We start from the raw sequence: 26,898 nt of genomic DNA on the forward strand, positions 1-26,898 counted from the left end.
TACCTCCAAGTCCGATATGAAGGATCTGATTGAGTTGGAAGATGGACTTTCTTCGGAGGTATTGTTCCAAGTTTTGTCTTGTGTCAGGAGGCCTTGGTTATATCTTCTATGCCCAAGAAGTTGATGGGTTATGGCTTTTGATAACCCATGCAGCCTTTGGTCTCGTGCCAGGTATATGGTCTGCATTGAGGAGTGTTGATTTTTTTTTTTTTTTTTTTTGAATGAGGTTCTGGATCGCTATAAAATATATCTGATTAGAATTATTTTGTTGTGGGACCCGACTTGCCGTTGAAGTTTCAAAGATTGCAAACGAACATCCGAAAAAGCGGATGACCTTTTTAATTTTTACCCAGATGTATATCATTGTGCTTTTGTAGCAGTATTTGCTTGATTCATATCTTAACTCTTGGGAGAGGCTTTGAAATTATAACTTTGAAGCTGTTTGCTATAGTGATCCATGCGGACAGGGCAACGTCTGAGGAATCCAAAAATCAAATATATAATTCATCACGACCACTTTGTCCTAAATTCAGGTTACTCATCATGATTTATAATATCTGAATTTTCCAAAAACCAATTTTTATTCAAAACCATCTGTTTTGAAAATATTAATTATATATAAATTATATAAATAGCTAAGCATTAAAAGAGTATAATGTTAACAGTATTGTGAAATGGATAGTAGGTTGCTTCATTACCATAGACATGAAACTATTTAAAAGAGTAGAAATACCATAAATATAAGAAATAAATTTACTAAATTTAACTCCTCTTCCTGAAAAACCATACTAAATTTAAGAATAGTCTTAAAAAAAAATACAATATTGATTTTTATATTTTGTAATCATATCAACAATTATATTCAAAAATATTTTAGTTAAATTTTGATTTGCAACTCCTACTCTACCACTGCATTGTTGCAAAATTGTGGTTTCAAAAATATCTCAACCCATCAATAATGTTTTTATTCTTTAAAATTTATTTGGCAAAGAATAATGATTTAATATAAAATATCTTATATTAATAAATTATGGATTTGTTGCCGATGTCAGTTGAAGTTTCCATCTATTTAACAGTGCATGCGACATTATCCATTTTACTCTTCCTCGTTGCCTGATAAATTTTCTCTTAGCCTCACTTATTTTAAAACCATTCTTATTAAAAATGACATTCTCGTTAAAACCCTCCATCCGAGCCTCCCTCTCTCTCTCTCTCCCGCAACTCGGATCGCGTACTCGCGTTACTCGATCCCGCCCTGCACGAGAACTCGTCCGCTTTCTCGAAAGCGAGGTTTGTGGAAAAGCCCGCTAAATCGCCTCGGTCGCCATAAAAAAAATTACAAAAGAAGAAGAAGAAGAACCTCTCTTGGCTCTCCTTCTACAGTCGCATATTGGTGCATTCTTCGACGGATCTCCTCTCCCACTGCTCTCCGATCAAAAACTCGATCGGTTGTTTTTTTGGTTCTTAATTTGGTCCAACTATGATCAGAGAATGGCGGAGGATGCCGGACTGCCGGCGAAGTCTGCGCCCAATTCGAAGAAAGAGGGCGCAACGGTTGTGGTGGCAAAGAAGCAGCGCGGGGGATTCGTCTCTTGCTTGTGGAAAGGGATTTTTGGAACCAGAGAAGATTTCGAGAAGAGATTGCTGTACCTCTCCAAATAGGAGGCCTCGATCCGCGCGAGGTTAAAAAGAAGGCCTCAGACGTCGAGGAAGATGGTCAGGAATACAATTGTTCTCTCGGTCATTCTAGAGGTTGGATTCCTCTTGCTGCTTCTTGGACTCTATTGAGCTTGTTTAAAGTTCGAAACTTTATGTTAGCTTACTGGTTCTTTTCTGGTTGTTCTTCTGATCGTTTTACTGAAAATTCCTTCTTCTCAATTGGGGGAAAGTATTTATATATTATCTTTTGTTACTTCCGCCCTTTATTTGGATATCTCATTGTCACTTAAACCAATAACTTGTATTTAAGAGCTTCCCTCAGAGGCTCTTTGCGTATGCTTTGTGTATGTATGAACTATTGCACGCTTTTTCCCCAACTATGTATATCATCAATGTCACTTAATCTTATTCTTTGCTCGTATATTGTTTAAAGCCTATACTATAGTAACATCTAGGTAGTAGCACCCTTTCTTTGCAGTCTCGTTATCTTTCACAAGTATGCTATCTTCTTTATCTGATATGCTTTCTTTCTAACGTTTGCTAGCCTATACTTATCATGTTTTCTTATTTACTCTTAAAAAAAGATATCATATTTTCTTATTTAAGCTTACCTTCTTACAGAACATCAGAGCTACTAGATTCTTTCTCCTCTTCCGATTCATTAGATGATATCCTAGTAGTAACTCCTTTGGTGGTTCTCCTTGTGGCATCAGAAATTTTGCCATCTGCATGGGTCAACAGCAACCAGCGGACCGCCATGGCTTGGACTTTGTCGTTAGCCCAATTTATTGCTTCTTGATCCTAAATTATATTAGACTGGTATTATTAACCTGGCAGTCCTGTCTATATTTGGACTCTGGACGTGAACATCAACTGCAAAGGTACATGGACATATGACATCTTGTGAAGTGAAATCAGTTCTTTATTAATTGCTGGTCTTGTGTGTTAATTTGCTATTTCACCATTAAAATATGTAGTTAATGTGAAATATTGGTGATATATGCTGATTTAGTGTATTTTCTATTGCTTATTCAGATTTGAGACATTCTTGTTATGGCTTGATTACTCTCCATACTTGGTTTTGAAAATTGCAAAACCTTCTTATTGTCTTTGAATATAGTTGGCTAGTGGGTTATCAAAATACATTTTCAATTTGAACTAGGTTCTTATGATGGTTGATATTCTTACCAGGTGGTGGCAGTGGCTTATGCTATCATGACGACAAGATCAGTGGATTTAAGTTGGTAGATGAGGGTGATCAGAGTGTTGCCTATTTGTGTTTTACCTGGCTTATTAGCTGTAATCTATTCAACACTTGTAAGCTTCACAAAAATGCGTAAATATCATGAACTCTAAACCGGCATGGACTTTCCCATTTATCAATCGTTCTTTAAATTTTATTTTTACTTGCATTTCGTTGAACTAATTTAAGCCATGCTTTGCAGGTTTATGCTTAACCAACTTTTATCTATTTTCTCTATAGTGTACTCATATTTTACTCCTTTTTTCAGTAAGGGTTATATTTCACCAGTTTAATGACTTCAGTTTGAGAAAGTTATCTATTCCTATTAGACAATTCTTTGGATGTCAGATGCTAGTGACACCATGAAGTCCAAAACCACAATTGTCGTGATGAATAAGCAGATAAGTCTATGAATTGCTTCACAACAAAAGGGCCTGAATGTGAGTACTTTTTGCAGATTAAGTGCAAAAGTTTTCATTGGTAATGCATTTGTAAAAATGCTTTTGAAGCAAGTTCCTAAAAATTTCACTTTCAAGCATAAAGAACCCTGATCGATCTATTAGCATGAGCAATTTACTTGGGACGCTCTAGGAGGTACTTCAAGATGAAAGACAAGCATAATCGAGAAAAATCAACCTTTCTGGCATATATTCTCTCCTTCTGATATGGTTTAGTACAATGCTTTTCTTAATTATGACTTCCATAATATGCTTATCAAGCAATCTTTGTACCGATTCCATTCCCAGACATAAAAAACTACCTTATCAACAAAAAGTGAGTATTGTGAAATTCAAGAAAAGCACCTAAAGAAAGGTAAACTGATGCGAGTGATGTAACCCTTCTAGGTAAATATTATTTCCTTCTGATATTTTACTAGCTTCTATCATTTTGGCTATTAGCACAACAATTTTTGTCCATGAATTTTCTAGAATGTCAGGCTTTATTTTTTGGTTAAAGCTGTTGAATTTTGGAAGTTATTACTTGTGAGAATGAACAATTAATAAATGTATGTTCAGTACCTTATCCACTTCTATGTCTATGTGTCATGCTGCTTTTGATGGTTTTTTAAATATTAGTTTATATTAAACTTATGTACCAAAGGACAAGGAAAAAGCAAATCAAAAGTGGTGTTTGCATTCATCTTGATTTAGCATCAAATTATTAATGTAAAAGGTGCTGCCACATAAACAGGTAACATTTGAAGTCCCATACAGATCTCTTTTCAACTGTTAGTCTATGTTTTCTGGCATAATTAGATTTTTTCCCCCTTTTTTTCAAAAAACTATTTCTGACTTCTAGTATTTTCTAAAGAGCAGCTGGTAACACTTAGAAACATAACTTTGAAAGCTCTTCTTGGTGCCTAAGGTGGCACTAGTGCTAGCTGATAACCAACTGCAAATGTTCTCATGTTAAAGGTTATGACAAATGATGCTGATGTCCATGAGATCTTAATGATTAAACTTTTATACAGTCAAAAAAAAAAGTTCTAGCCAGACAAGCACCTTTTTAGGAGTAGATCAGAAAATTTTGATTCTAATGGCCAAATTTTTTTAATATTTATGTGGTTCCATTTTCTTTTGTCAATGAAGATTCATGTTTGTCTAAATTCTTTTGATAAATCAGATATTGGCCCCTAATTGGATTATCAGTTTTTGGAATGAGAACAGGGAAACTTTCTTTTTTCATTATAAAAGAACTTACAGAAGACCAAAACCTGGTCTCCTTGATAACATGTCTACAAATTGCAAAAACATATGTCAAGATTCATGCAGATCTTAACCTCTATATATACTTAGTTCACAAGCCTATCAGAAATCTGGTTAGTGTAGCACTCTTCCCCTTACTGTCGAAGGAGAATGATATCGGTGGGAAACCAGCTAGCCTAATAATGTCCTACTTTTCTCAGCAACCTGGATTGTCTTATGCTCTGGTCTACTTTTAAGAACATTCTTGTTGCAAAGTTTGATTGTTGGAACTTTGGTTACGCCATCAGATGCACTGCTATATTCCATAAATATTAGAAATTTTGCCAAGTGGATCCTGACTACAGTTCTATGATGCTAGTTGCTTTGTGGGTTTCAAAGAGGATCATGGATCAGAGAACAGGATAATGAGCAAGAAAAAAGTAGAGTACAACATTTGGCATATACCTAACCGACAAGAGGTTCTTTCTTGGGAAAATGCTTCTCATTCTTTAATGCAAAAAGATTTTACCTTAATAAATAGAATTAATCTGACATTCATTCCCTAAAATCAATGTCATCAAGAGTGGGGCCTGTGCTGCAATACAGTAAGACTCAAGACTCTGTTAACGAAATATCTTTCTGCGTATAGCTGGTCTTGTTAATCTTCGTGGAATCAAACATCGAGATTAGCAAGTTAAATGAATCAGTACATCTGTGAAGTTTGAGGAGAATAGAGATCACAGAGGGGATGCTAGGAAAATATAGGTTGTAATAAACTTTGGATATTGGCTGCATGGGTTGATTTTGTTGAAATTCTCTGTATTTTTCCTTAATGTTTATGCAGAGAAGAAGAATTCAATTTAGAATAATAACGACTTTCCAAAACATAAAGTTTCATGGTTGGTTCACATGAAGTGGATACACAAAATCTTCAACTGGCCTTAACTATCCGAGTTTGCCTTCATGTCCCATGCTTTGCCACTCACCGGTTCTTTCTATCTAGAGCTACATACATTGTGCTGGACTCTTTTTTGTCACTTCTATCTCAGTTTTCCTTGATGTCCACTTCTTACACTCTATGGTTTTGATAGAAAAGAGAATGCTACACCTCTCCATGCCCACCACTGTCCTTGATACATATGATGAAACCAGTTGATTCTGTCGGTTACAGTTAATCCAATGTGCTTAAATTTTATGCTGTTTCACTTTATTGCCTTCTTGTGTGGTACAATTTGTTATAGTGCTGACTACTTTTCCGTGAGCTCCTCTTAATTTGAATGGTGAGATAGGACTTGGCTTGTGAATAGATATTAGATAGCATTATTTGATGTGTAATGGTTTTGATGTACCTGCATACATCATGACATGGTCATTTGTGTAAGGACTAAGGAGCATCTCTTTTTCAGTTTCTATTCACATTATGCTCTATATCGCAACTTACAGAGTTTAAGCTGTTCATAATGGAACATGAGTATTCATGGTTAAAGCAGATATTATTACTTTTGGTAACTTTTAGTAATCCATCCTTAAAAAAAAAAAAAAAAAAAAAAAAAAAACAAACAAACAAACATAGTCTAAAATGTAAAATGATGCTGATTTAGCTTTCATTCAAGACTCTTTTTGCCAAGTTTATATGATGCATGTTTTGACCGGTTCTTGGTTGTTGAAATGTAGGGGTAAAACACTTTAGATTTTTCTGCATGGGCCGTAGTTGTTAATATTATGTTCAAAAACCCATACCTCATTTTGCTCTGCAGTTGATCACAAAGACAAGAAAATGCTCGAAAGGCTCTTGGCTGAAAGGCAAGCGACGCTCGATGAGCTGAAAGAGAGGACAAACTATTACACTACACAGTAGCTTATCCAGGTGCATTCTGCAATTTTCCCTCTCTCTCAATATCTTTATCTTTCTGTTGTTCTGCATACTTTTGTGCATTGAACCTTGTGAAGGCATGCTTTTGGGTATGCAAATGACTATTTGCTGACTGTGGACCTCTGTGGACCCAGAGATATGACCTTGATCCTGCCAAAAGGTTGCAGCAGCAACTGTTCTGGCTTCTAAGGCGGGCTCAGATTCTGGCTTAAAAGTCTATATGGGAGACAAATCTAATATTAACACTTCTTTGGGTAAAAATAGTGATGTTGAGCTGGTGCAATCTACTGGGCTTCGTAATAGGAAGCCATCACATGGCAGAAGCCATAGCACTGGGAGTGGCACATAGCCTCATTTTATTGATGAAGCCTTCGACCAATATGGTGCTGATGCCGAAGAAGCTTCTGCTTCAAATCAGAGAGTTGTGGAGCACTATAAAGGTTCGGCCCCTATTGACAGGGGATGGCTTGCTCGAATTGCTGCCCTGCTTGTGGGAGAGGATCTCACACAGTGCTATGTGCTCATATATGGCAACTGCCACATGCATAATGGTGGGTAGAATATATATATATATATATATATATATATATATATATATATATATATATATATATATATATATATATATATATATATATATATATATATATATATATTTATATATTTATATATTTATATATATTTTCATTTCTTCGACTGTAAATCGCAGAGAATTGACTCCCTGTTTAAATATATTTACAGGGCTGGCCACAGGAAGTAGGATTTTCCATGCATAACATATTACCGCCCACACTGCCATTCATTGAATAGTCTGCAACTACCTGAGGAGCATGAAGTTACTCCAAGTTCTGGCATGTCCACTCCCACCTCTCCAATTGACGGTAGTAGCGGTAATTACAATGCAAACAACATGATCTCTATTTCCGGGAATGCGGTCGGGCGTAGTTTAGCAACTGTTGAAGATCTGCCTGGTGGGGAGACTGATGATGAGAAAGAACTTGACCCTCATGCTACTTGATTCTTGTGCGAATAAGGTAGCTGGTGAACACGGTGCTATTTGTAATATGGCTTGTATTGGACAAATTTTTTGTGGTTCATTGGAATGATTGGTTTGCAGATGTAAAGTTAGTAATTCCTGTTGGATGATTCAGTAATTGCAATTGTTGGTGGGCTTGCAGCTGAAGTATTTGTAGGTACCGGACCGTCTTGAGTCTTGAGAAAATATATTTGTGCTGTTTGTATATCAAGTGTGTATTGCAGACTTGAATTACATGTTTGTTAGGTTTATAGTCCGACGTCAAGCATCGGATTATACATCAATTGCTGATGGTAGGCAGAAAGGTAAAGGTTACAATGGAGCAGTGGTTAAAAAGAACCCAACTCTGAACACACAAAGTGGCATAGTGGGGTTGCCATATTGTCTGTACAGATTTGCAGTCTAGTGAAGTATTGGATATTGACCCTTCTGAGATGAGATTAAAGAACAAGGCGTAATTAGTCCGCAACTGGGTCCTACACAACACTTTAATAATGGACAAGCATCACTAAGTGGTAGAATGCTCCACAAGCTGACAGGAAGGTATTGCATCCATGGCCGCATGCAACCATGATACAAAGTTGATGTTTATCTCAAATTTTTCCATCATTCATTTAATCCTTTTGCCCCCGAAGTATGAAATCTAAAATGTTTCTCGCAAAACAACTTTCGAAGATTTCGTATCAGAAACCATCGACAGGGCCATCGATCCGATGGTTAGAGATGCCCAGTGTATGTAGTGTGATGCAAACAAGATAGAAGAGCATCACCATCTTGCACTTTGGTGTTATCTGCCGACCATCAATTTGTTAGAAACCGTCACATAACTTTGTGGGAAGAACAGTAAAGTTGCCTTTAGTTATGGGCTACCTTCAACTCGACATATATATGCCCATAGATCCCCTACAATCTAAGAATTGCGTCCAATGCAAACCCCCGGGTACAAATCGTATCTATTTGCTAAAATATACTCAGAATTTCTCGTGCGAAATGTTTCAGATCGACCTGGCTTTGCATGCCTGCTTATCGGCAAACCTCGTCGCGCTCAGAAAAGATGACATTGCACTAATTTGAGAGCACAAGAATATGACATCCGAGCAATCCTTTTTGAGTCCTATTTTTCGAAAAGAATCCAAGATTTCGCCTCATACCAAAGTAGAACCAAAATCTAAGCTTTAGATGATATATGATATGAAGTATGAACACTCTTAAGAAAATATCCTTGTCCATTCTTTATACCTCCTTAAATATCTTATATAAGGAAAAAAAAATTGCAAAACTGTGCATCAAATGAGAACAACGAAACTAATTTGGCTGTACAGGATCCGTACGGGCGTGTGTTTAGTCCCATATCAGTTATTTGTCGAAAAAATCTTGAATACTTATATAGGACTAAAAAATTCAAAAAAATATCTTCCGACTAGCCATTTTGGATGAGGTTCTAGGTTGTGATAAATAGTATGAGAGCAGATCCGGTCTATAACTTACGTGAACTAGGGAACACTGTAGCATGGATTCATTAGGGTTGACTAAAGGTCGATCGTGGTGCTTATGATAGATTTGAATGGATTTAAGCTCTTGACCTGATGAGGACGTCAAAACTTAAATGTAAGGAGTACATGAGGACCCGATTATTTGCTAAGTATATTTTAGGTATTTATATAGAATCAAAAAAAAAAAATCTTAGGCGTAGTTAAGCCAAGGGCGACATGCTTGCGCAGGATGTCGCTGCGTGCATTTGTGAGGCGAAAGAAGCCACTTAACACGCCTTGCCACGTGGCTAGCCGCTTTCCCTCTAATCTTTTATGTAGGCCCCACATTAATACGTTAGCCTGGGTCCACACAAGAAGCTGAGGAAAAGATGTAGCCAACTGCGGGTGGGATGCGCAGCGACTCGGAGATCAGAATCCACCCACCTGGAAGAAATCTGATGCAGTGTGGGTTGCAGAGGAGCCGCTGGCTTCGAGAGCAGGACGAGAAAAAAAAAAAAAAAAGGAAAACTTTGGGGAGCGAGCGAGCGAGGCGCCCTCGGGAGCAAAAAACGGCCAACGGGAGCGGCCCGCTATAATGACAGCCACAAGACCGAACCGTTTTCTCTTTCTCTAGGTGGCATCGCATGCAAACATACGTCTTAATCTACGGCCACCCGTATATTGTTTCCAAGCGTACGGAAAAAATTCCTCCTCAAGGTACACCTTTTGTTTTAATCTAAATTGATATCAATAATAATCGTTCGGAGAGTTTAAAGAACGCTGAATCGATTAAGAAGAAACAGAGCAACCCAGTAGATTTTGAGGAAGCCAAGGTGGGTGTTTTTTTTTCTTTCTTTTCACTTTGTTCTTGCTGTCTCTTTTTATTTTAAAGACCTGGGAGGATTTGTTAATTTGTTGTTTGATTTATTGGGGTAGTAAAAGTTCTGTTCTTTTGCGGTATTGTTCACTTTTTTAGATAAAATTCCTGGGCATCTGAAATGGGGATTAAGGTTTTCTCAGCTGGTTTGATTTTCTTGGATTTGATCTGTTGTTTGGTGGGAGAAAGTTAAGTTCTTGATTTGATTCAAATCTGAAGTTCCCAGAGACCATCTATCTATATAATCCTTTCCCTTTCTTCTATTCTGTATGTTTCTTTCTCCTCTGTGGGGTTTGGGATAGAGTTTTATGATATGTAATTTTGTTAGGTGTTGTGTTCTGTGATTGAACCTCTGCAATCAAAATTGGGTTTTGGGGATTTTTTTCCTTCTTTTTTTTTCTTTCTTCATTTTGGATGAGTTTTAGATTGATGGATGAATTCCAAGAGAAATGTTGCGACGTAGGGAGCAATAGTGCCACTTTGGAAATCCGAAGGGAACATTACCGATACCCTCATCAGTTCCCAAGCTCTTCGTTTGCAGCCTTTTTCCATTAAAAGATACATCTTGGATTTCCCCAAATTTTTTTTTTTTAAAAAAAAGGGTTCTTTCAACCATGTTACTAATCTTTCAACCATGTTTTATAGGAGAAGCAGTTTGCCTTGTTTTAATAAGATGACCAACTCATTCTAAATTTCTTAGATAGAATTCTGAATTCATCTTTAGATCACCTGTGCCAAAGGCTTGCTCTTTTAATTCTAATCATTACTTTGCCAGTCTCAATTCTTTCTTTCATGGTGTTGTCTACGGTTGTGGCTGTAGAACATAATCTTTATTCAGTCTCTGATTCAATTGGCGCTTTTCCTACATGAAACAAAGTTTCGATACCTTCCTCTTTTTTTTTTATTGCTCTTGTATTAATTAATGTTTCAGATACAAAGTCCCATAACAGAGCCGCAACTGTTAATTCTATATAATAGATGAGGTTCGATTCCTTCCTCTTTCTGAGCTGTTCCCTCTGGTTTCCTTGTTAAGTTTTCTGTGGTCTATGCAGGAAAGTGATACCTTTCCTTCTTTTAAAGCTTAGGCAATCCTCAATGGTAGCTGGCCTTATGATTTGCCTTGAATGCATTAGAGGATCCTATAGTTCATCATCTTGCAACTTTGGATTTTATATGGTCGGATTACCTTATTGCATAGCTCTTTGCGTAGTGTGGAGTGAACTCTATTTTAAACAAAATCCAGAAGGTGCTTCTCTTCAATCCTTTTCAGTTTTGCTGTCAAAAATGAACAATCAGCTCATTACCTTGTTAGTAGGACTGCTAATCCATCTACGAATTGTTCGTTCTGTGAGTTTCGTAGTCTCGGGCAAAAAGAGGGGCAATGGAGGACATGATCTACAAGGGGAGCATCCTTCGGATTAAGAAGTGTGCATTTGATCTCCTTTCATTGGAGGAGGATCTGGTAGATGATGATGAGGACTCATGGGAGCTGATGGGAAGAGATCTCCGGCTTAAATCGACCTTTTTGTACTGTGATCTCAACCATGTCATCTCAAATGCTCGTGACGAGCACAAGAAGACTCTCACTGACCTTGGCAATAAGTTGTTCTACTTCATGGAAGAGGTACGCACGCTAGCTTCTCTTTTTCCCTGTTTCACACCTATTTTCAGTGTTAAAACAATTGAGATGGGTTATATGAATGCCATTCAGGCGTTCTCTCTCTGAAGGTTGAAGGGTGAAAGAACTGCCTTTTGATCTCTTTGGTTTCTCAAGTAGCAACCAGAATTCGCATATAATATCGATAAGGTTAACGATAGCAAGAAACAACAGTAGTAGAGTGCTAGCTCAGCCTGACCCAACTGCAAACTAGGTATTTAGGTCTTGGTGCACATAGGAAGCTGAGGATGTCGAATTTTATTTTCTCAAATGTGGTTTTGTTTTGCACCAAGTTTGGACATACTTTATTAACTCAATGATGTTAGTCCTTTCTGGAGGGGAAAAAAAAAAACACCATTAGCCATTCTGATCACAACACTACTATTGATTCTTAAAATTGGCAGGCAATTCTAGTTCCATGGAAAGTTCTAGCTTGAAACAACCTCTCACAAGCACTACTTCACTGCAAGTCAAAAATAGCAGCCTGGTCCAGTCAGCAACATAACCAACAAAAAAGGCCAAATCTAAATTGACTTTCCTCTATTACGATAGTTGGTAGCCTTTTGCTCAACCCTTTTTCAGTAAAAAAAAAATCACATCATTTTGATCGACTTTAAGAAACCAAAAATATGTTGCACATATAATGTTGCTAAAGGGTGTCGCAATTGGTAAAAGTCATTGGAGGTTGATACTAATGACCACCTGCCCTCACCTAATTTTTAGGCACACTTCCTCCCATCCCAGTTCTCGAAAACAAGAAAAAAAACTAATGATATAATACTTAGTTAATTCAGTGAATAATATGATATACCTTGTGTTTTAAATATCCGATTAAGTTTTCTCTTTTTTGTGATGACAGCTGGATCAGGCAGTGAAGAGCAGAAGCATCTCTCTAATACAGATCCGTTACAATGATGCAGCTCATGTGCTGCAGGAAGTGATCATGTCACTTCATTAGATCCAAAGTGGACTTCAAAACAGAACCGTTATCCGAGGAAGTGAAAAAGAGAAATGACCTCCCAAGTAGTTTCCCCTTTTCCTTTCTTTATTTTCTCTTTTCTCTGTAGAAAAATGAAAAAAAAAGGCTTATGTCTTCGGCGCCGGTACGTTCACTATATGAGTATATGGTGACTGCATTAAGGAAAGCAAATGATCTCGCTCTCTGAAGGCTTGGTAGCCTAGCCATTCTTAACCATCTGAGCTTGGACTACTGTTTCTGATCAAGCTCATGCAGCCGCAGAGCCTGATATCAAAATACATACCAAACAATGCATCCGAACGCCCTCGTAGTCATGGAGGTAGTACTAAAAACCTCACCAACCATAAAACAGAGACGAGAGCAGGGAGGCATAGAACCAAGCTAAGAAACCTCTGTTCTATTCTACTCAAGCAAGCAAAAGGGAGTGGAATTTGTTGCATAGTTCATCAGATTTTCTTTCTGAACATTTTGAGTCAGCACCCGCAATTATGGCTACGGAGGGATTGCTTTGAAAACATTGTTTCTACTCTAGAATAATGTTTTTTTTACTCTAGCTATTTCATGTTCATTTAAAAATATGATTGCAGAATCGCAGGAGCCATGATTCAAATATTGCATCCTCGTTAGACAGTCCTAGTCCAAATAAAAGACAGAAGACACTGCGTGATCCAAACTTTGCAGCAACATGTTGATTGTCATCCATTTATAGCTGACTAATTTTTTTTATCACAATTTCATATTTATTCTGATTAATACAGCATGGAGAATAATTGGATTCTAAAATAGCACTTTTCCAATCCCATGAGCAATCCTGGAGAAGAATGTGATGGCAAAGTAAATGAATTGATAACATGCAAGCACCAAAAAATTCATTTGAAGGTTCCTCTCCCTTTTTGAAGGATGGACATACAGGCTTCGTACCAGAAACCATACGTACGAAGTCAGGTTACACTCAAGAAGAGAGCCTTTTATTACCTGGTGCTTGGGTTGGTATGATGTATTTCTTCATTTTGGAATGGAATTCTTCCTCTTGGAAGATATTTTTACATAATAGAGTAAGCTCCCACCACTTTGCTGCATTTACAGAAGGCTCTCGCTAGGGATTCACGCCACTTGGTGCACCATAAGTAACATCCTTCAAAAAAAAAAAAAAAAGAACACCAGACAGTCATAAGGGATTGATGTTAGCACTTTCTCTGAAGTAGCAGAATGCCCTGCTTTTAAAGCTTAACCAAACCCCACCACAACCCCCCCAACCCAAAAAAATAAAAAAGAAAAATCATGGACATCCCAGTTGAAAAAAAAAGCAAAGAAAGCAACATGGAAGTCTTGCAATACAATTAAGCAAAATAAATATATAAGAAATAAATAAATAAGTAAAAGGCCCAGAAGGGCAGTCATGACTAGCTAGCATTTGATTCTTGGAAATACAGCTGGAAACAAATTAGATTTACCATTCCATTACCTGGGGTGGATAACTAACAAGAAATTCTAGTTAATATATGAATTTATAACATTAAACACCACGCTCGCTGTATTGCTTATGCAAGAATCACATTCTCCACCATAAAGCTGCATCCAAATTTTAATGCCCATGCATAAAAATAATGAGGCAATAATAGAATGAAACCCCATTTGATTTCACCACCTTGCCATAAATCCGCATCAAACTTTCAACATTTATGGAAGTACATGGTAGCGGCACCCGTGAATACAGCACTAAGATAGCTAGTTAACTCAACAAACAACAGCATTCCCCTAGATTATTGAGAGGGCAATTGAGTAGCACTTCGATAATAATCATAAGTTGGAATTGTTCAAGCTCTGCTTGGTAGGAAAGGGGAAATGAATAGGTTTAAGTATGGTAATGATGCAAATGGACATCAAATTAGATGTACTCTTACAGGTATAAAAACATAGGAACAAGGACGTCAGGATCTTCTTTGGGAGTGGCCATCCTCAGGCCTTTATCCTCTCCCCTTGTGTCATTTGATTTATTGACTTGGTGGTGATTTTCATCATTGTTTGCTCAAAAATACAACACCACCTAAATAAAAGCCGGGGAACATAGTAGACCAACAAGCAAAATGGGCTGAGAGCACATCTATAGCAGTCTGCAACCAAGCTCTGATTACCGGAAATGGCCAGCTACTTGGAAAGTAAATTTTCAGGAGTTATCTCATGAAGGTTGAAATCACAAAACAGATCTCTGTTCTTGCCAAACTATCACCAGTATTGGTCTTCTATGAAATATGTGACAGTGTGAGATCTGTTGGCATTACCGCAGGTTACGTAATAAGGGAGAGGACATAATGGGTAGGGGAAAGGACACCACCACCTACCTTGAGAATGATATGATCCAACTTTTCGAGTGCCAAAAACATATAAAAGAAGAACATCAAATTTAAGAAGCGTCAAAATCTTACCTTCTCATTAAAAGAGACAACAGATTTGAGGAGTTCCTCATTGACCAACACTGGCAAATGAGGCAATGGACTCATTATCCCAGGAACCTGATTCATTGTTGGAGGCAACTCGCTCATTCTGTACAAAATAACATTCATAATTATACAAATAATTATTAACATATTTGGGCAGATATAAACAAGTAACTATAACAAGTTCAGTAAAATTTTCAAAAACACTGGCTCGAATCATACCTACGCAAAATAGATGTGAAGTTGTTTCTTGTGTGGAGAAATAACTCGATGTTCTCCTGTATCTGCAAGATCGGGATGACTTTTAATAGAAAGCACAAACTAAACATGACATCTGTTAGGAGATCTTCACTTGGTTCAGATATATTAGATCAGAAAATAGGATAAGAAAAAAAAAAGCTTATAGAAAAGCATTTGGAAATAAACTGCTTCTATGATATTGCATGTTTAGATCCCAAAGTATAAATTCTGATAAAATGCCACAATGAATCATAGTAGACTAGATTTTAGATCCATAACATTAGCATGCAAAGCAATTCATGTGAGATAAGATTGTTTTACAATACTGTGTAAAATGAGCAATTGGTGGTTGATGGTTGTGCTTTACCAGGAACCAGGTTTATTGCTCAAGTCTTTTCAGTTTGAGAATAGCAGTGGACATAGACGACAAGGATACATTACACAGAGAAAGATGAAAATGAGATTTTTTTTACTAAGAATTCGTGTTCTTTTATTTTACCATGTCCCTTTTTTTGTATTCTATTGCTTGATTTGCACTATGTATATGCTTTACCATATAATCATGTTTGTTTTCGCACTCTCATTTCTCTCTTCTGGCTGACTCACTTTCTGATTGGTATGTTCATTTTGTTTTGGCACCATTAGTAAGTAATTATGAGAAATCTCAACCTAATGTGATTAGTTTGTACAGCAAAATTGTTGCATGTTTAAGATCAATAACTTTATTTGTTCGGTTTCTTCTATCCATATATAAAAGTAACTATGGTTACTAAAATCCAGATTGAATTTTTAGTCTTTAAATCATAATTCCATGCTTAGTGAAATATGGTGGAGCAAACCTACATAAAACATGTTATATGTATTGGGTGTAAAGAAATTATGCAATGGCTAAAGGTTAACTTTTCATTTAAGCAAATGGGTAATATGAGGGTTCCTCAGCTGAAGTTTTAAAACTTGGCTTTCCCCATGTTTTGAGACCAGACGAATTTAAGTTCACTTTTGCATCGAGTCAGCCTTCTCAGTCTCTCTCTCACTGAGCTATTCACTGTTTCCCATTCTAACATCTCATTCATGGCACCAACTTTATTCAAAATTTATCTCTCTAAATAAATGAAGGCATGTATATATTCTACTAATGCTTTCCAAATGGCCCTTAACCACAAATGCATCACAAACTCCAAAAACTTGTGGATTGTTGCATGCTTTACCTATCCTCCATTCAAGAATCCCCCTCCAATTAGTTTCCTAGCTTGGCTCCCACGTTGGAATGCCTTGCACCACTGTAAGACCTTAACCTTGAATGCTTATTTACTTGCCACAACTCCCAAATGTACTGGCATAGCTTGCATAGAGAACCAAAATGATATAAATATCAGAAATCGTTGTATCCTACCCAAGAACATGCATGTCCATGCCATGGAGGAAAGCTCCTGTATCTCAAGAAATGGTTGTATCCTAAACCTCTAATATTTCCCTAAAGAACTCCATAATTAAAGATTTTTCCTTTCTACTTTGCTGAATTTTTCATATTTACATGCCATGGAGGAAAGCTCTTGTACCTAAAATCACGTGCTCCCACATTCAAGCTCATTTATGTGCACTTCTTTATGTAGCACTCAATGGTGTATGGCTGAGCCAATTAGAACAACATGTAGGCATAGGCCTTGGTGTCCGATTAAGTCTTTCAAAGGCTTTACAAGTTTTGGAAATATGTTTAGTAGGATCTTCTAATCTACATTTTCTTCATTCAAAAATAAGCATCTAAAAGTCATGCAGGTGCAAAACCTAGACCTTTGCAACAGTAGTAGGAGTAATTGCACAATTGTTTCAGAAAGTGATAAACACTCACAAACTCATTTTTCTAATGGCATGAAGAAGCATAAACCCAATCTAAGAACTAAACTAGACAAAGAGGACAGTTAAATCACAAACCTTGAATGTTGAAAGATTTGCTGAAATCTGGCATAACATTTGAACATTTTCATCCAGAAGATGTCGAATTGCACCATCTAAAGCAGGGCCTATTCAACAACAGCAACAACAACAACAACAAAAGAAGATAAGCAGGGTGCAAAGGACTTCTATGATGTAAATGTTTCAGTTATTCGGTAACAGATAAAAAAAGGAATAGCTAGAACCATACTAAAAGATGGCAAAATGAAATCAAATACATTCATTCCCATCTCATGGTAAAAAGCTTGGCAAAACATTCTTCCGGTTACAATCACATACTTGGAAACAATGACAGGTCGATAACTAGCATATCAAGATATATCGTTGCCAGAGGAGACTTGCCCCAAACAATACATATACAATGAGCAATTAATCAAATTAAACGAACAGCAAGAGAACCCAAATGAACTTAATCTGTATAAACATGATTCTTTACAGGTATTTAATGTGTTTAGCCAGCCAGGAATAAAGCTAAAGAATATTAATTCTCCAACTTAACATATCATGATAAGAAAACATCTTTTTGATCTCAAGGTAACAACTTGTGACAAAAGTATCATATCATGTCTGCTGATCTAGCCAATGGTGTAGTAGAATATTGGTATTTAACATATCATTATTCACCAGAACAAGGGCTCGAATATTATGTTATAATACGTATATCACCTTTTTTTTATATGCATACTTGCCCCCTCTTAGAAAAGCTTATCAAGAGAGAAACAAAAAGTATAAATATGAGACGGGGAGGTGCTTTTCAATCACAAAAAAATAGATATATAAGTAAATAACAATATCAATGGATAATTTAACGACGAGATTTATTGTCGTTTCTTGAACAAATAAAATACCATAAATTATCTCATATTAAACATGGTAAACCAAACCGTTGATTAATTCTGCATATGCAGGGAACAAAGGAATTCCACCAAACCGGCAACAAAATAAAATTCATAAAAATTCAAACACCCCAGCATTGTTTTAAGGAGTTGTCTTCTCTGACCCTGAGGCTTCAGCACCAGTATATTTATCTACTTTCTCCAAACATATCCTCCAGAACAATTCATTACCATAAGTACATATTTTGACTGGTGTGATAGTCTTTCTGATTTGTATAGCCTTTGCTTTTAACATCTTAACTTATTTTGCTTAAGAAATTTGCATGCATATTCATTTGGCAGTGTATTTCGAGCCTGTTTGGATGCCCTGATATATTATCCATGGATAAGTTCTTCGAACAGCTGAAGTGAAGAGAGAATTAATGACAAGAAAGAAGAATTTGATGGAGCGAGGGAGCTCCAATATCACACAATTCCCCAAAAAATAAGGATTTTGTGGTCCTCTTAAAAGGTGATTTTTTATATTCATGGTTTCTTAGGATTGTGAGTTCGAACATTTCCGTGCATGAAAAAGTTCCATCTCTTTCTATATCTTCCACTGATAAGCTGTTCCCACCACCTGCCATATATGGATAAATTCCATGGACTATTTATCGGAGCGTCCAAAGAGGCCCTTCCTTTGGTCCATTGTCCTATTTGTCTTTGGGATAAACGTGCCCTCCTACATAAGAAGCTATCATCTTAACTCTTCATCTATACTCTTCGCAAGACAAGAAAAATTTTGGAGGGCCACTCATGGTCGCATATGCTTATTTAGTACATAAATATATATTTCCCAACCTGCCAACTAGCCATGTAGGTTTAGGGCAGGCCCCTCTTTTGCCTAGATTTGCCTTGACCAGGAATTCAATGCCAAATCTGGGGGTTTGATATTACGCTGATAGCAAGTCATAAAATCTGCTCAAACCTATATTTGGTGGGAAAAGGCTTGGATGTTGATGTTGATCCTGATGATGACTATATGCACCTATATGTGTCCTGCATGTATTATTCATGTTCAGATAGCAAAATAACAATTTGAATCCATTTAACATCAAACATGATTGCTGTACTTGGAACTACAAATTGCACAAACTCCTTCAAAACGAAGCATCAATGCTATCATCAGAGCTTGCTTGCTATACAACATGAGAACCATATATATCTGAGTAACTTCATAAAACTTGTTAATGTAACAATCAAGGTTTTAAATCTCGTGGTATGTGGGTGTCCCAGTTTCTCTATAGAACGGGATGCCCCACTGCGCAGTCCCAGTCATACATCTCGGTAGATATCCTTTGTCTCTCTCCCCTCATTTCCTTTCTTTCTCTTTCTTCTCTCTTTGTGTCCTTCCTTTCCCTTTTTTCCTTCTACCTCCCTTTCTTTCCTTTCCTTTTTTTTATCCCTTCCTTTATTTCTTTGTTTCTATTTCTTTTTCTTTTCTTTCCTTTCTTCCTTCTTTCCTTCCTTTCTTTTTCTTCTCCCTTCTTTCTTTCTTTCCTTTTTCTTCTTCTTCTTTCCTTCCACTTTTCCTTTTCTTCATCTTTCTTTCCTTTCTTTCTTTTCTCTTTCTACGTGGATGGGTTTCAGAGTCCGTACCTCGTCCGGTCCCATTTTCTCACAGGAATGGGACGAGACACCCCCCGTCCTGCCCAAGCTTAAAATCTTGGTGACAATCAAACCATTTGTTAACTAGGCAACATCTACAGTTGAAACATGAAGCCAAGAAAAAAATGGCTAGAGAAGCCTTATTCCAGCCAAAAAGCAGTAAGGTATTATCATAATTATTCCACAGAAAGGGGTGGTATCAGTTATTCTCAAGAGAAAGAAGTCATTCCACCCAATCATTTGGATTCTGGCCTGTCATATTAAGGTAACCTAATAAAATTCAGATTCAACCCATGGCTAACAAAATTACGGGAGAATCAGAATATTTATCACATGTTCTACTCTCCCTCAACCAAACACAGGGTAAAGGGTTTATTCAAGTTCCTAGCTATACTTTGAGGTTACCTGTATATGGAGATAATGCACACAGAATGGAATGTTAAATAAGTGCTTGTATGATCAATTCAGTCCTCTATTGTCAGGAAACACAATAAAGTTGATAATGTGCATAAATAAATTCCAGATCTGGACAGAACTGGATATTCTTCTTTGATGGCGATCAAAAAGGCAAGAAAAAGAGAAAGGAGGAGAAGAGTTGGAATAATATAGATAGGTGAGATAACAGAAGGGAAAAACCTGTATATACCTACTATTATTCAACTTAACTCATAATCGTACAAAATTCATCTCTCCACAGGCTCACATCTACAGACACTAAAACGATGTGTCTGATTATTGGACTCCCAACTGATCTCTAATGTACTTGAGCTCTAACATAGCCTGACTCAAGATGTAACTTCTAATAACCTAAAACTCCAGAACTTAGTGTTCTATGGCGCTAAGATAACATAGGAATGTCATATGAACAGTTATACAGCATGGTGTAACTCTCTCATTGGAGCTCTTGTGACAGTTGATACCTAACACGACATGCTGCCAGTGAGAGGAGAAATAGAAGAGTTGTTTATCGGGTATGTGATATTTTGCCATAAGACTTTTATGTTACTTTAGCAATTTCCCTGAGTGCCTTCCTAAGACATATAGCCAAAAATTATAAAATTATATTTCAACAAACTCAACACAAAATGCCATCATGATTAATTTGAAATACAATCCTAGACCAACAGAAGCTAAAGGTTTAACTCATAGAAGCTAGTCTTACTCATAATAGGGAGGCCACCACACTAGAAAATTAGTCCTGATAATTAGTACAAAAATTGCAACAAAATATAAATACGTAACCTGGTCTCAAAAGACACAGATGAAATACTGTCAGGACTTGATAAGAATAGCAAACTAAGGGAAAACAAAACCCAAAGTCGAAAATAACTAAATCAAACTTAACTTGGACCTAAATTACATTATTGGTTAACATTCAGGAGTTTCAAAATTCAATGGCGTTTATATATGAGATACCTAAATTGGCTTAAAAGGTGATTTGAGATATTCCGACAATCTTGGGGTTGTCAGACCAACAGCCTCTTCAAATTTCTCACCTTCTGCCTTCCTCCACTTACTAAATTGAAGGCTTCAAGTTATACTTCCCACCCAATTCTGCTAGTATCGAGTAGAGACGGTGCTTTGCATTCAAACACTGGAAGTTGGTGGTTGATTAAATTGAAATTGCAATTGTTCTGCAGCAAGCAGAATTAAATTCAAAAGGTAGCTTGAATTTACTGATGGAAGATATGAAACCTTTGCTGAAGTTCATTGATACAGAAAGAATTAATTGGCTGTCATCTGCATGCTTAATTTCCAATAAATTCTTAACAAGGGTAAACTGTCATTATGCTCTGTGAGTTGCACTTCCCATTTACAATGATAGCATCATTTGTCATGTGGAAATGAATCGACCTAATCAAAGATTCTAAAAAGGCATTAAATGAATTATCAATAAGCATGGAAGTTTAGAACAAGAGGAAAAGTAAACATGAAAGGTGAAACCTAATAGTATATAAAAGAGCAACTTGGCAAAATCCACATAACAAATGAACAACCCACCTTCATGGGAAAAATGATCAAAGTGGTTCACATTATGATGCATCATCAGCGAATAGGGGGGCATGTTGTCTGATGGAACCATATGAACTTTTGCTGTTGAGGAAGACGCCACCATTTTTTCCTGAACTCATTATTAAGAGATTGAGTTTGTAAACGAAGATTGTCTTCTAAATATTTAAAAAATTATCAAGTAATTTAAAGATAGAAACATAGTATACAGTGCAACCAGATAGTTTTATAATATCATGAATAGATTTTTTTCCCCTTAATTGAATATGAAGAAGAATACAAGGATTTTAGGAGAGAACATGAGAAATGAAAAGCCAAAGTATGGCATTATCATATAACCATACACTGAAGTTATGAAGCCATTTAAATACAAACTAAGATTCTGTCTTGATATAATTCAGAACTAATCATCATATATAATTATGGCAATCTAATACATGAGTCCCTGAGCTAAAGTTGTCAATCGATAGTCATAATATAGAAGGATATCAACAGGAATTTCATAATGATTGGTACAAAGAAGTTCGCCAGTAAGAAATGTTACCTTAGTGTCTTTTATTTTCTTTCCTGCGTAATGTTCTTCAAGATTCCGCCGTTTACCATTTTGCTTATTCTACAAAGATACCAATATATCAGTATTTGTATAGAAATAAATTAAATGCAAGTTGGTTTCACATATAAAGCAGTTTATAATAGTAATCATCAGACAAGGTAAGAATTAGTGCAGACTTAACTTACTACTATCAAATCTAAGAATTTCTATACAAGATGATGAGAAATCAACTTCGATAAAGCACATAAAGATTATGAGCCTACATAAGAGATTAATGGATATAATTTATTACATCATGATGAGATTAATACCAAGGTTGTATGATTTACAGTTCTGTCAATTTTATTAAGTAATTTTGCTGAATATGCACACTTTTGATATTGCTCCGGCCAAGGTTCGCTGTCACAGTACCGGACCTTGTACCAATGCCACACTAGCACAGTGTTGGTACAGTATGGTATAGTATGGAATTTTATTGGTGTACCGACACTCGGTATGCCACTTGTACCAAGTACTAGTACCGAACCTGTACGATACGGTATGCCCCGTACCATCCTACCACCCGGTTCAAGCCGGTACGGCAAACTTTGGCTTCCGTTGTCATATAATAAATTCATAAGCAATCCATTACCCTATGCATTTGGCCCCTAAGCTATTTTTGAGCATTCAAAACATAGAAGACCTTGATTTTCCATCTAGTTAACTCTAAGAGTTATAGGAAACAAATACATGTGCTGTCAAATTCAAAGGACATGACGAACCCAATGGGGGTTGGCTTATTGTTGACTATAATCTTAAATTACAAGCATAGAAGGGGCATTTTGTTCTTTAAGTCATATGATGCCATCTAAACCCACAAAGTCCTTAAAGATCTACAATTCATCCGGTACATAAATTATTTGTGTTAGGCATGAAAAGAGTAGGAGACTTTTGGAGAAAGTGAACAATCTCCCAAGGCATAAAACCAAATTTATACTTTTGCAAATGCAAGGATTCAGATTCTATGCGAAGCACTAAAGGATTGAAATATAGGATCCACGAACCAAGTACAACATAAAAATCCATGTATAAATTTAAATATAGACAAATACCTGTGCAGATGGCATAATGGACATGTTGGAGTTTACTAATGCCATATGCATGTGCAATAAAATAAGCTAGGATGCAAACTTCTCTGAGTACCTATGCACCTAACCCCTCCCAAAAAGAGGGTAACAAAAGACAATGCTTTTCTTTCTTGAAAAACCTGAACTCAAATATGGATCATATAACATACATTGCTTCAAGGATGTTTGAGCTAACCAGCTGAAAAGAAACAGAGAGCAATTGTTGGGTCTTAATTGGGCCTTATTCAGCCTAAACAGCCCAAATATAAACTAGAAAATTTCTGTTGTTTGTTATAACCAGTATTCTAAACCCAGTAACTAGACCGAACAACCATTGTGGGAAAGTCACGGGTTTTCAATTCAACCACAAGTCAACTGCTATCAAACCGACCAACCCCAACTCCCCATAATATTGATGACTCCAACCAAGAACTTGCTACAAGCACATCAACAGCATCTTGCAGATTTGCCACATGCTCAATCCCTATTCTATATAGAAGAAGAGAAGGCCTATAAGCAGCTTCCTGGGACAGACTTGTTTGATGTTTAAGCTGCCACTTTATGAGAAATTTCGTTTCTTCTTAAAAAAACACCGCAGACAACCACATATCACAAAATTAGCATATACTATGATACAACACTCGATCTCTAGATTCAAGCCCATTTTTGATTCTTTAAAATTATTGAGTTATTAATAAGCTCTAAATCGTATGTTTAATAGAACAATTTTTGCTCCCTTTAAGGATTTAGTATAGAAGAGCATATTAAATAATAACGACTCAAAAAAGACCACTCATGAGTCTCTGGGTAAAGCCAAGAATATCAAACAATGACTGTAAATCAGCATCAACAAGTCCCAATGATGTTAATTTTTTTTAGATCAAATAAGTAATGCAAGAATCAAAAACAAGATAAATAGAAGTATCAACAATGTAGCATCCATGATAACAAAGTAAGTCTAGATAATTATGGATATCTGAATAACAGAGGTGTTGAAGAACTTACACTCATCCAACGGCACCTCAATGCAACATCCCTTATAGTCTTCTCTGGAAGCATAGCTGCTATCTTTATATACTTCATAAAATTTGGTTCATGAGCATATCTGAAATGGTTAAAAGAAAAACTAATTCTTGGACTAAAAACTAAAGGAGAAAATAAGCAGCAGAAAGGGATGATTACATTCACTACATGTTGTAAGGCATTCTAGATGGTTTCAAAAAGCAAGAGAACACTAATCACCGAAATAGATGAGCATTAGCTATTAAGAGAAACAAATCATATGACTGAATAATTCAAGTGCTTGTACTAAACTGTCTGTCAGAATGAAACTTTAAAAAATAAAATAAGTAGCAAAACTGACATATTTCAATTTCTGCAAGCTTTCAAGAATGAAACACTACCAGAATGCTGAATCTGCTTGATAACAGTTGATTAAAGAAAGATCCAAAACTCATCTTGTCAGATTTCAAGTACATGTTATAAATCAAAGTTTTTCTAGTATTTCAAATATTGTATCTCCAACATTTGCCTTACTTACACCATACACTTCACTGAATGCTCCAAACAACCAAATCCTTCAATGGAATTATCTTTTTCACAAACTACCAATATTAGCATTGGAATTAATGAACTGCAACATTAAGATCGCAGGTAGCTAGGATTTGAGCATCAGCACAAAAAGGATATGAAAAGTAGAAAGCAAAAAAAGAAAACAAAAACATTCATTACGTACTTGGTAAGACCTTCATTCAACTTAACCGCTTCTTGAGCAGACCAATCTGACCCTGACACAGTACCAGGCTTGAACCTGTGCACATGATCATGATGAACATTGCTTGAAGAGCTCCCAGCTGCACTTATTGCGGGTATATTGTTAATCATGCTGGGGTTACCAGAGAGGAACATCTCACATGTGCTGCTGTTCATGCCTGAACTGCTCATGCCCCCAGAAATCATCTCAGTGGTACTATTTCTTGCCCCTGACTGGAAAGAGAGCATGAGTCGATCGCAAAAGGAGGACGGAATGGTCCCTTGACGAAAGCCCATATTTGAATCAGTTGCCATTTATATCCTAAAACCACTAAGTTACGTCGCACTATCCAGATTACACTATGTTTTGCCCTAAGAAACCTCAACCAATTGCTGCTCCTTTCCTTTTTGGAACAGTCTGCGCCCTTAAGCTTCCTATTTTCACTACTAGACAACCTCAAAAATCTTTTAGCAGACCAAAAATCCTGATCGAAACAGAATTCTCTCAGAAAAACCACGAATTCAATGAATATTTAGGGATAACTTCTTAGGCAACCATTCTTTGACAACCTAGGAAGCTCCACAGCATCCAAAATCAAAGATATCAACCATGCAACGATTCCAGCACCCTCCCCCCTGCAACAAAATCGCACAGTCAGAATCAAAAGCAAGTCCTCTCTTTACCTGCCCTGCGTGTACCCAAAAATCACAAACTTTTCAGCTCAAGAACACACGATTCATCAGACCACGATCTCCATGTCCAAAGACCATGCCCTAGGACTCCCCCTTCTACAAATCCCCCAGACCATCCAAAATTCCCATTCCACAGCACGCCAGACGACCCCAAAGTCCCAACGAAGCAAAAAATGGAAAAAAAATTAATAAAAAAAAAAGCTTTTTTATAATTCTTTAAAGATGCATACCGAAACCCTTTCACCCACCAATCTCAAGAACCCACTTGAAACAATCCTCCCACCATCCAAACCCCAAGAAACACACCCCCAAGAACCAAACCAAAATAAAAATATCTCAATGATAAACCAAAAAAAAAAAAATCGACAAAGATCACCGCTTTCAGAGACTCTCCTGGTTCTGCCACGTTCTTCTTCGTCCTCCGAGGCACGGAGAACGAAAACCCTCCTAGCAAGATTCGGACCCTTTCGATCCTTTCCCTCTGCGCTCTTCCCTTCTGGCCAATGGGACGAGAGCGAAGGTCCACCCCTTTTCCGAGGGGCGGCGATAAATAATAATGGAATCTTTGGAACTCAACGCACCGAAACGAATCCCAACACCGCCATTAGATACCTCGATCCTTCTCTCTTCCCTCTCCTAAGCCGTCTTTCATCAAATTTCTCTCAATTTTTTTCTCCCTTTCTTCTCCTTTCCCCCCCTCTCTCTCTCTCTCTCTCTCTCTCTCTGAGAGCTCTGCAACTGGCGTAGTGCCCATCCCGTTCCACTTCCACATAGCCCGCTCTAGTTGGCCTTATCACGCAATCGACCCTGACTTCGACTCTAATTACCGGGATGCCAATTGGCGGCAAAGCGTTCGCCATAGCGCCGCCAGCTGGTGAGTGGATTCAAACGATACCGGCCGCTGGATCTCACCCTCTCCTATCCCTCTTGGACGGCTGAGATCGTTTTATGCTTCTGAATTCCGGCTCAGGCTAACCCGCGGATAACAGGACTCATTAAATTCCCCTCAGCCAAAACAGGATTTTAGGATGACGGATGGCAACCGGTAGAGATTCGTCCGCCAATATCCATGTCCACTCCGTCGTTAAAAATTTTATACCCGGTCGAATCAACTCGGATGAGCAACTCATCATACAAATATTTTAAAATAATTATAATTTTCGATTAACTTAAGAAATTCAACAAGAAA

The 26,898-nt window shown here is 37.1% G+C and overlaps 2 protein-coding genes and 1 pseudogene across 5 annotated transcripts; 2 read left to right on the forward strand and 1 right to left on the reverse strand.

The window, feature by feature from the left end:
• Positions 1-1,171: 1,171 nt before the first annotated feature.
• LOC103717352 lies at positions 1,172-7,019 on the forward strand (annotated as a pseudogene).
• A 2,362-nt stretch (positions 7,020-9,381) lies between these two features.
• LOC103717329 (photosynthetic NDH subunit of lumenal location 3, chloroplastic-like) lies at positions 9,382-13,034 on the forward strand. Of its 4 annotated transcripts, none has more exons than XM_008805667.3 (3): positions 9,382-9,685; positions 11,206-11,469; positions 12,362-13,034. In XM_008805667.3, exons 2-3 carry the CDS (start codon positions 11,227-11,229, stop codon positions 12,458-12,460), a joined length of 342 nt encoding a protein of 113 aa, XP_008803889.1. In that variant the 5' UTR covers positions 9,382-9,685; positions 11,206-11,226; the 3' UTR covers positions 12,461-13,034. The 4 variants fall into 4 exon arrangements, with proteins under 4 accessions (XP_008803889.1, XP_008803905.1, XP_008803881.1 ...); XM_008805683.4 differs by having other exon boundaries at positions 9,409-9,685; positions 11,198-11,469; XM_008805659.4 differs by having other exon boundaries at positions 9,682-9,801.
• Positions 13,035-13,183: 149 nt separating this feature from the next.
• Positions 13,184-26,445, reverse strand: LOC103717312. Its single transcript, XM_008805649.4, has 9 exons — positions 26,086-26,445; positions 25,000-25,652; positions 24,270-24,369; positions 22,150-22,218; positions 21,597-21,717; positions 17,092-17,180; positions 15,142-15,203; positions 14,908-15,025; positions 13,184-13,616 (listed from the first exon to the last, which is right to left on the reverse strand). The coding sequence occupies exons 2-9, from the start codon at positions 25,329-25,331 to the stop codon at positions 13,578-13,580; spliced, it is 930 nt and encodes a 309-aa protein (XP_008803871.1). The 5' UTR covers positions 25,332-25,652; positions 26,086-26,445; the 3' UTR covers positions 13,184-13,577.
• Positions 26,446-26,898: the final 453 nt, after the last annotated feature.

The sequence above is a fragment of the Phoenix dactylifera genome, chromosome 17 (genome assembly GCF_009389715.1).
Source record: "Phoenix dactylifera cultivar Barhee BC4 chromosome 17, palm_55x_up_171113_PBpolish2nd_filt_p, whole genome shotgun sequence".
Classification (NCBI taxonomy): Eukaryota; Viridiplantae; Streptophyta; class Magnoliopsida; order Arecales; family Arecaceae; genus Phoenix; species Phoenix dactylifera.

What these genes read in the sequence shown, in the direction of transcription:
- LOC103717329 (XM_008805667.3), top strand. Translation starts at nt 11,227, where the DNA reads ATGGAGGACATGATCTACAAGGGGAGCATCCTTCGGATTAAGAAGTGT. An exon ending in TGTTCTACTTCATGGAAGAG is followed by an intron (nt 11,470 to 12,361) that starts GTACGCACGCTA and finishes TTGTGATGACAG; the next exon opens with CTGGATCAGGCAGTGAAGAG.
- LOC103717312 (XM_008805649.4), bottom strand. Translation starts at nt 25,331, where the DNA reads ATGGCAACTGATTCAAATATGGGCTTTCGTCAAGGGACCATTCCGTCC. An exon ending in AGAAAATAAAAGACACTAAG is followed by an intron (nt 21,718 to 22,149) that starts GTAACATTTCTT and finishes TAATGAGTTCAG; the next exon opens with GAAAAAATGGTGGCGTCTTC. An exon ending in TGATCATTTTTCCCATGAAG is followed by an intron (nt 17,181 to 21,596) that starts GTGGGTTGTTCA and finishes GTTGTTGAATAG; the next exon opens with GCCCTGCTTTAGATGGTGCA.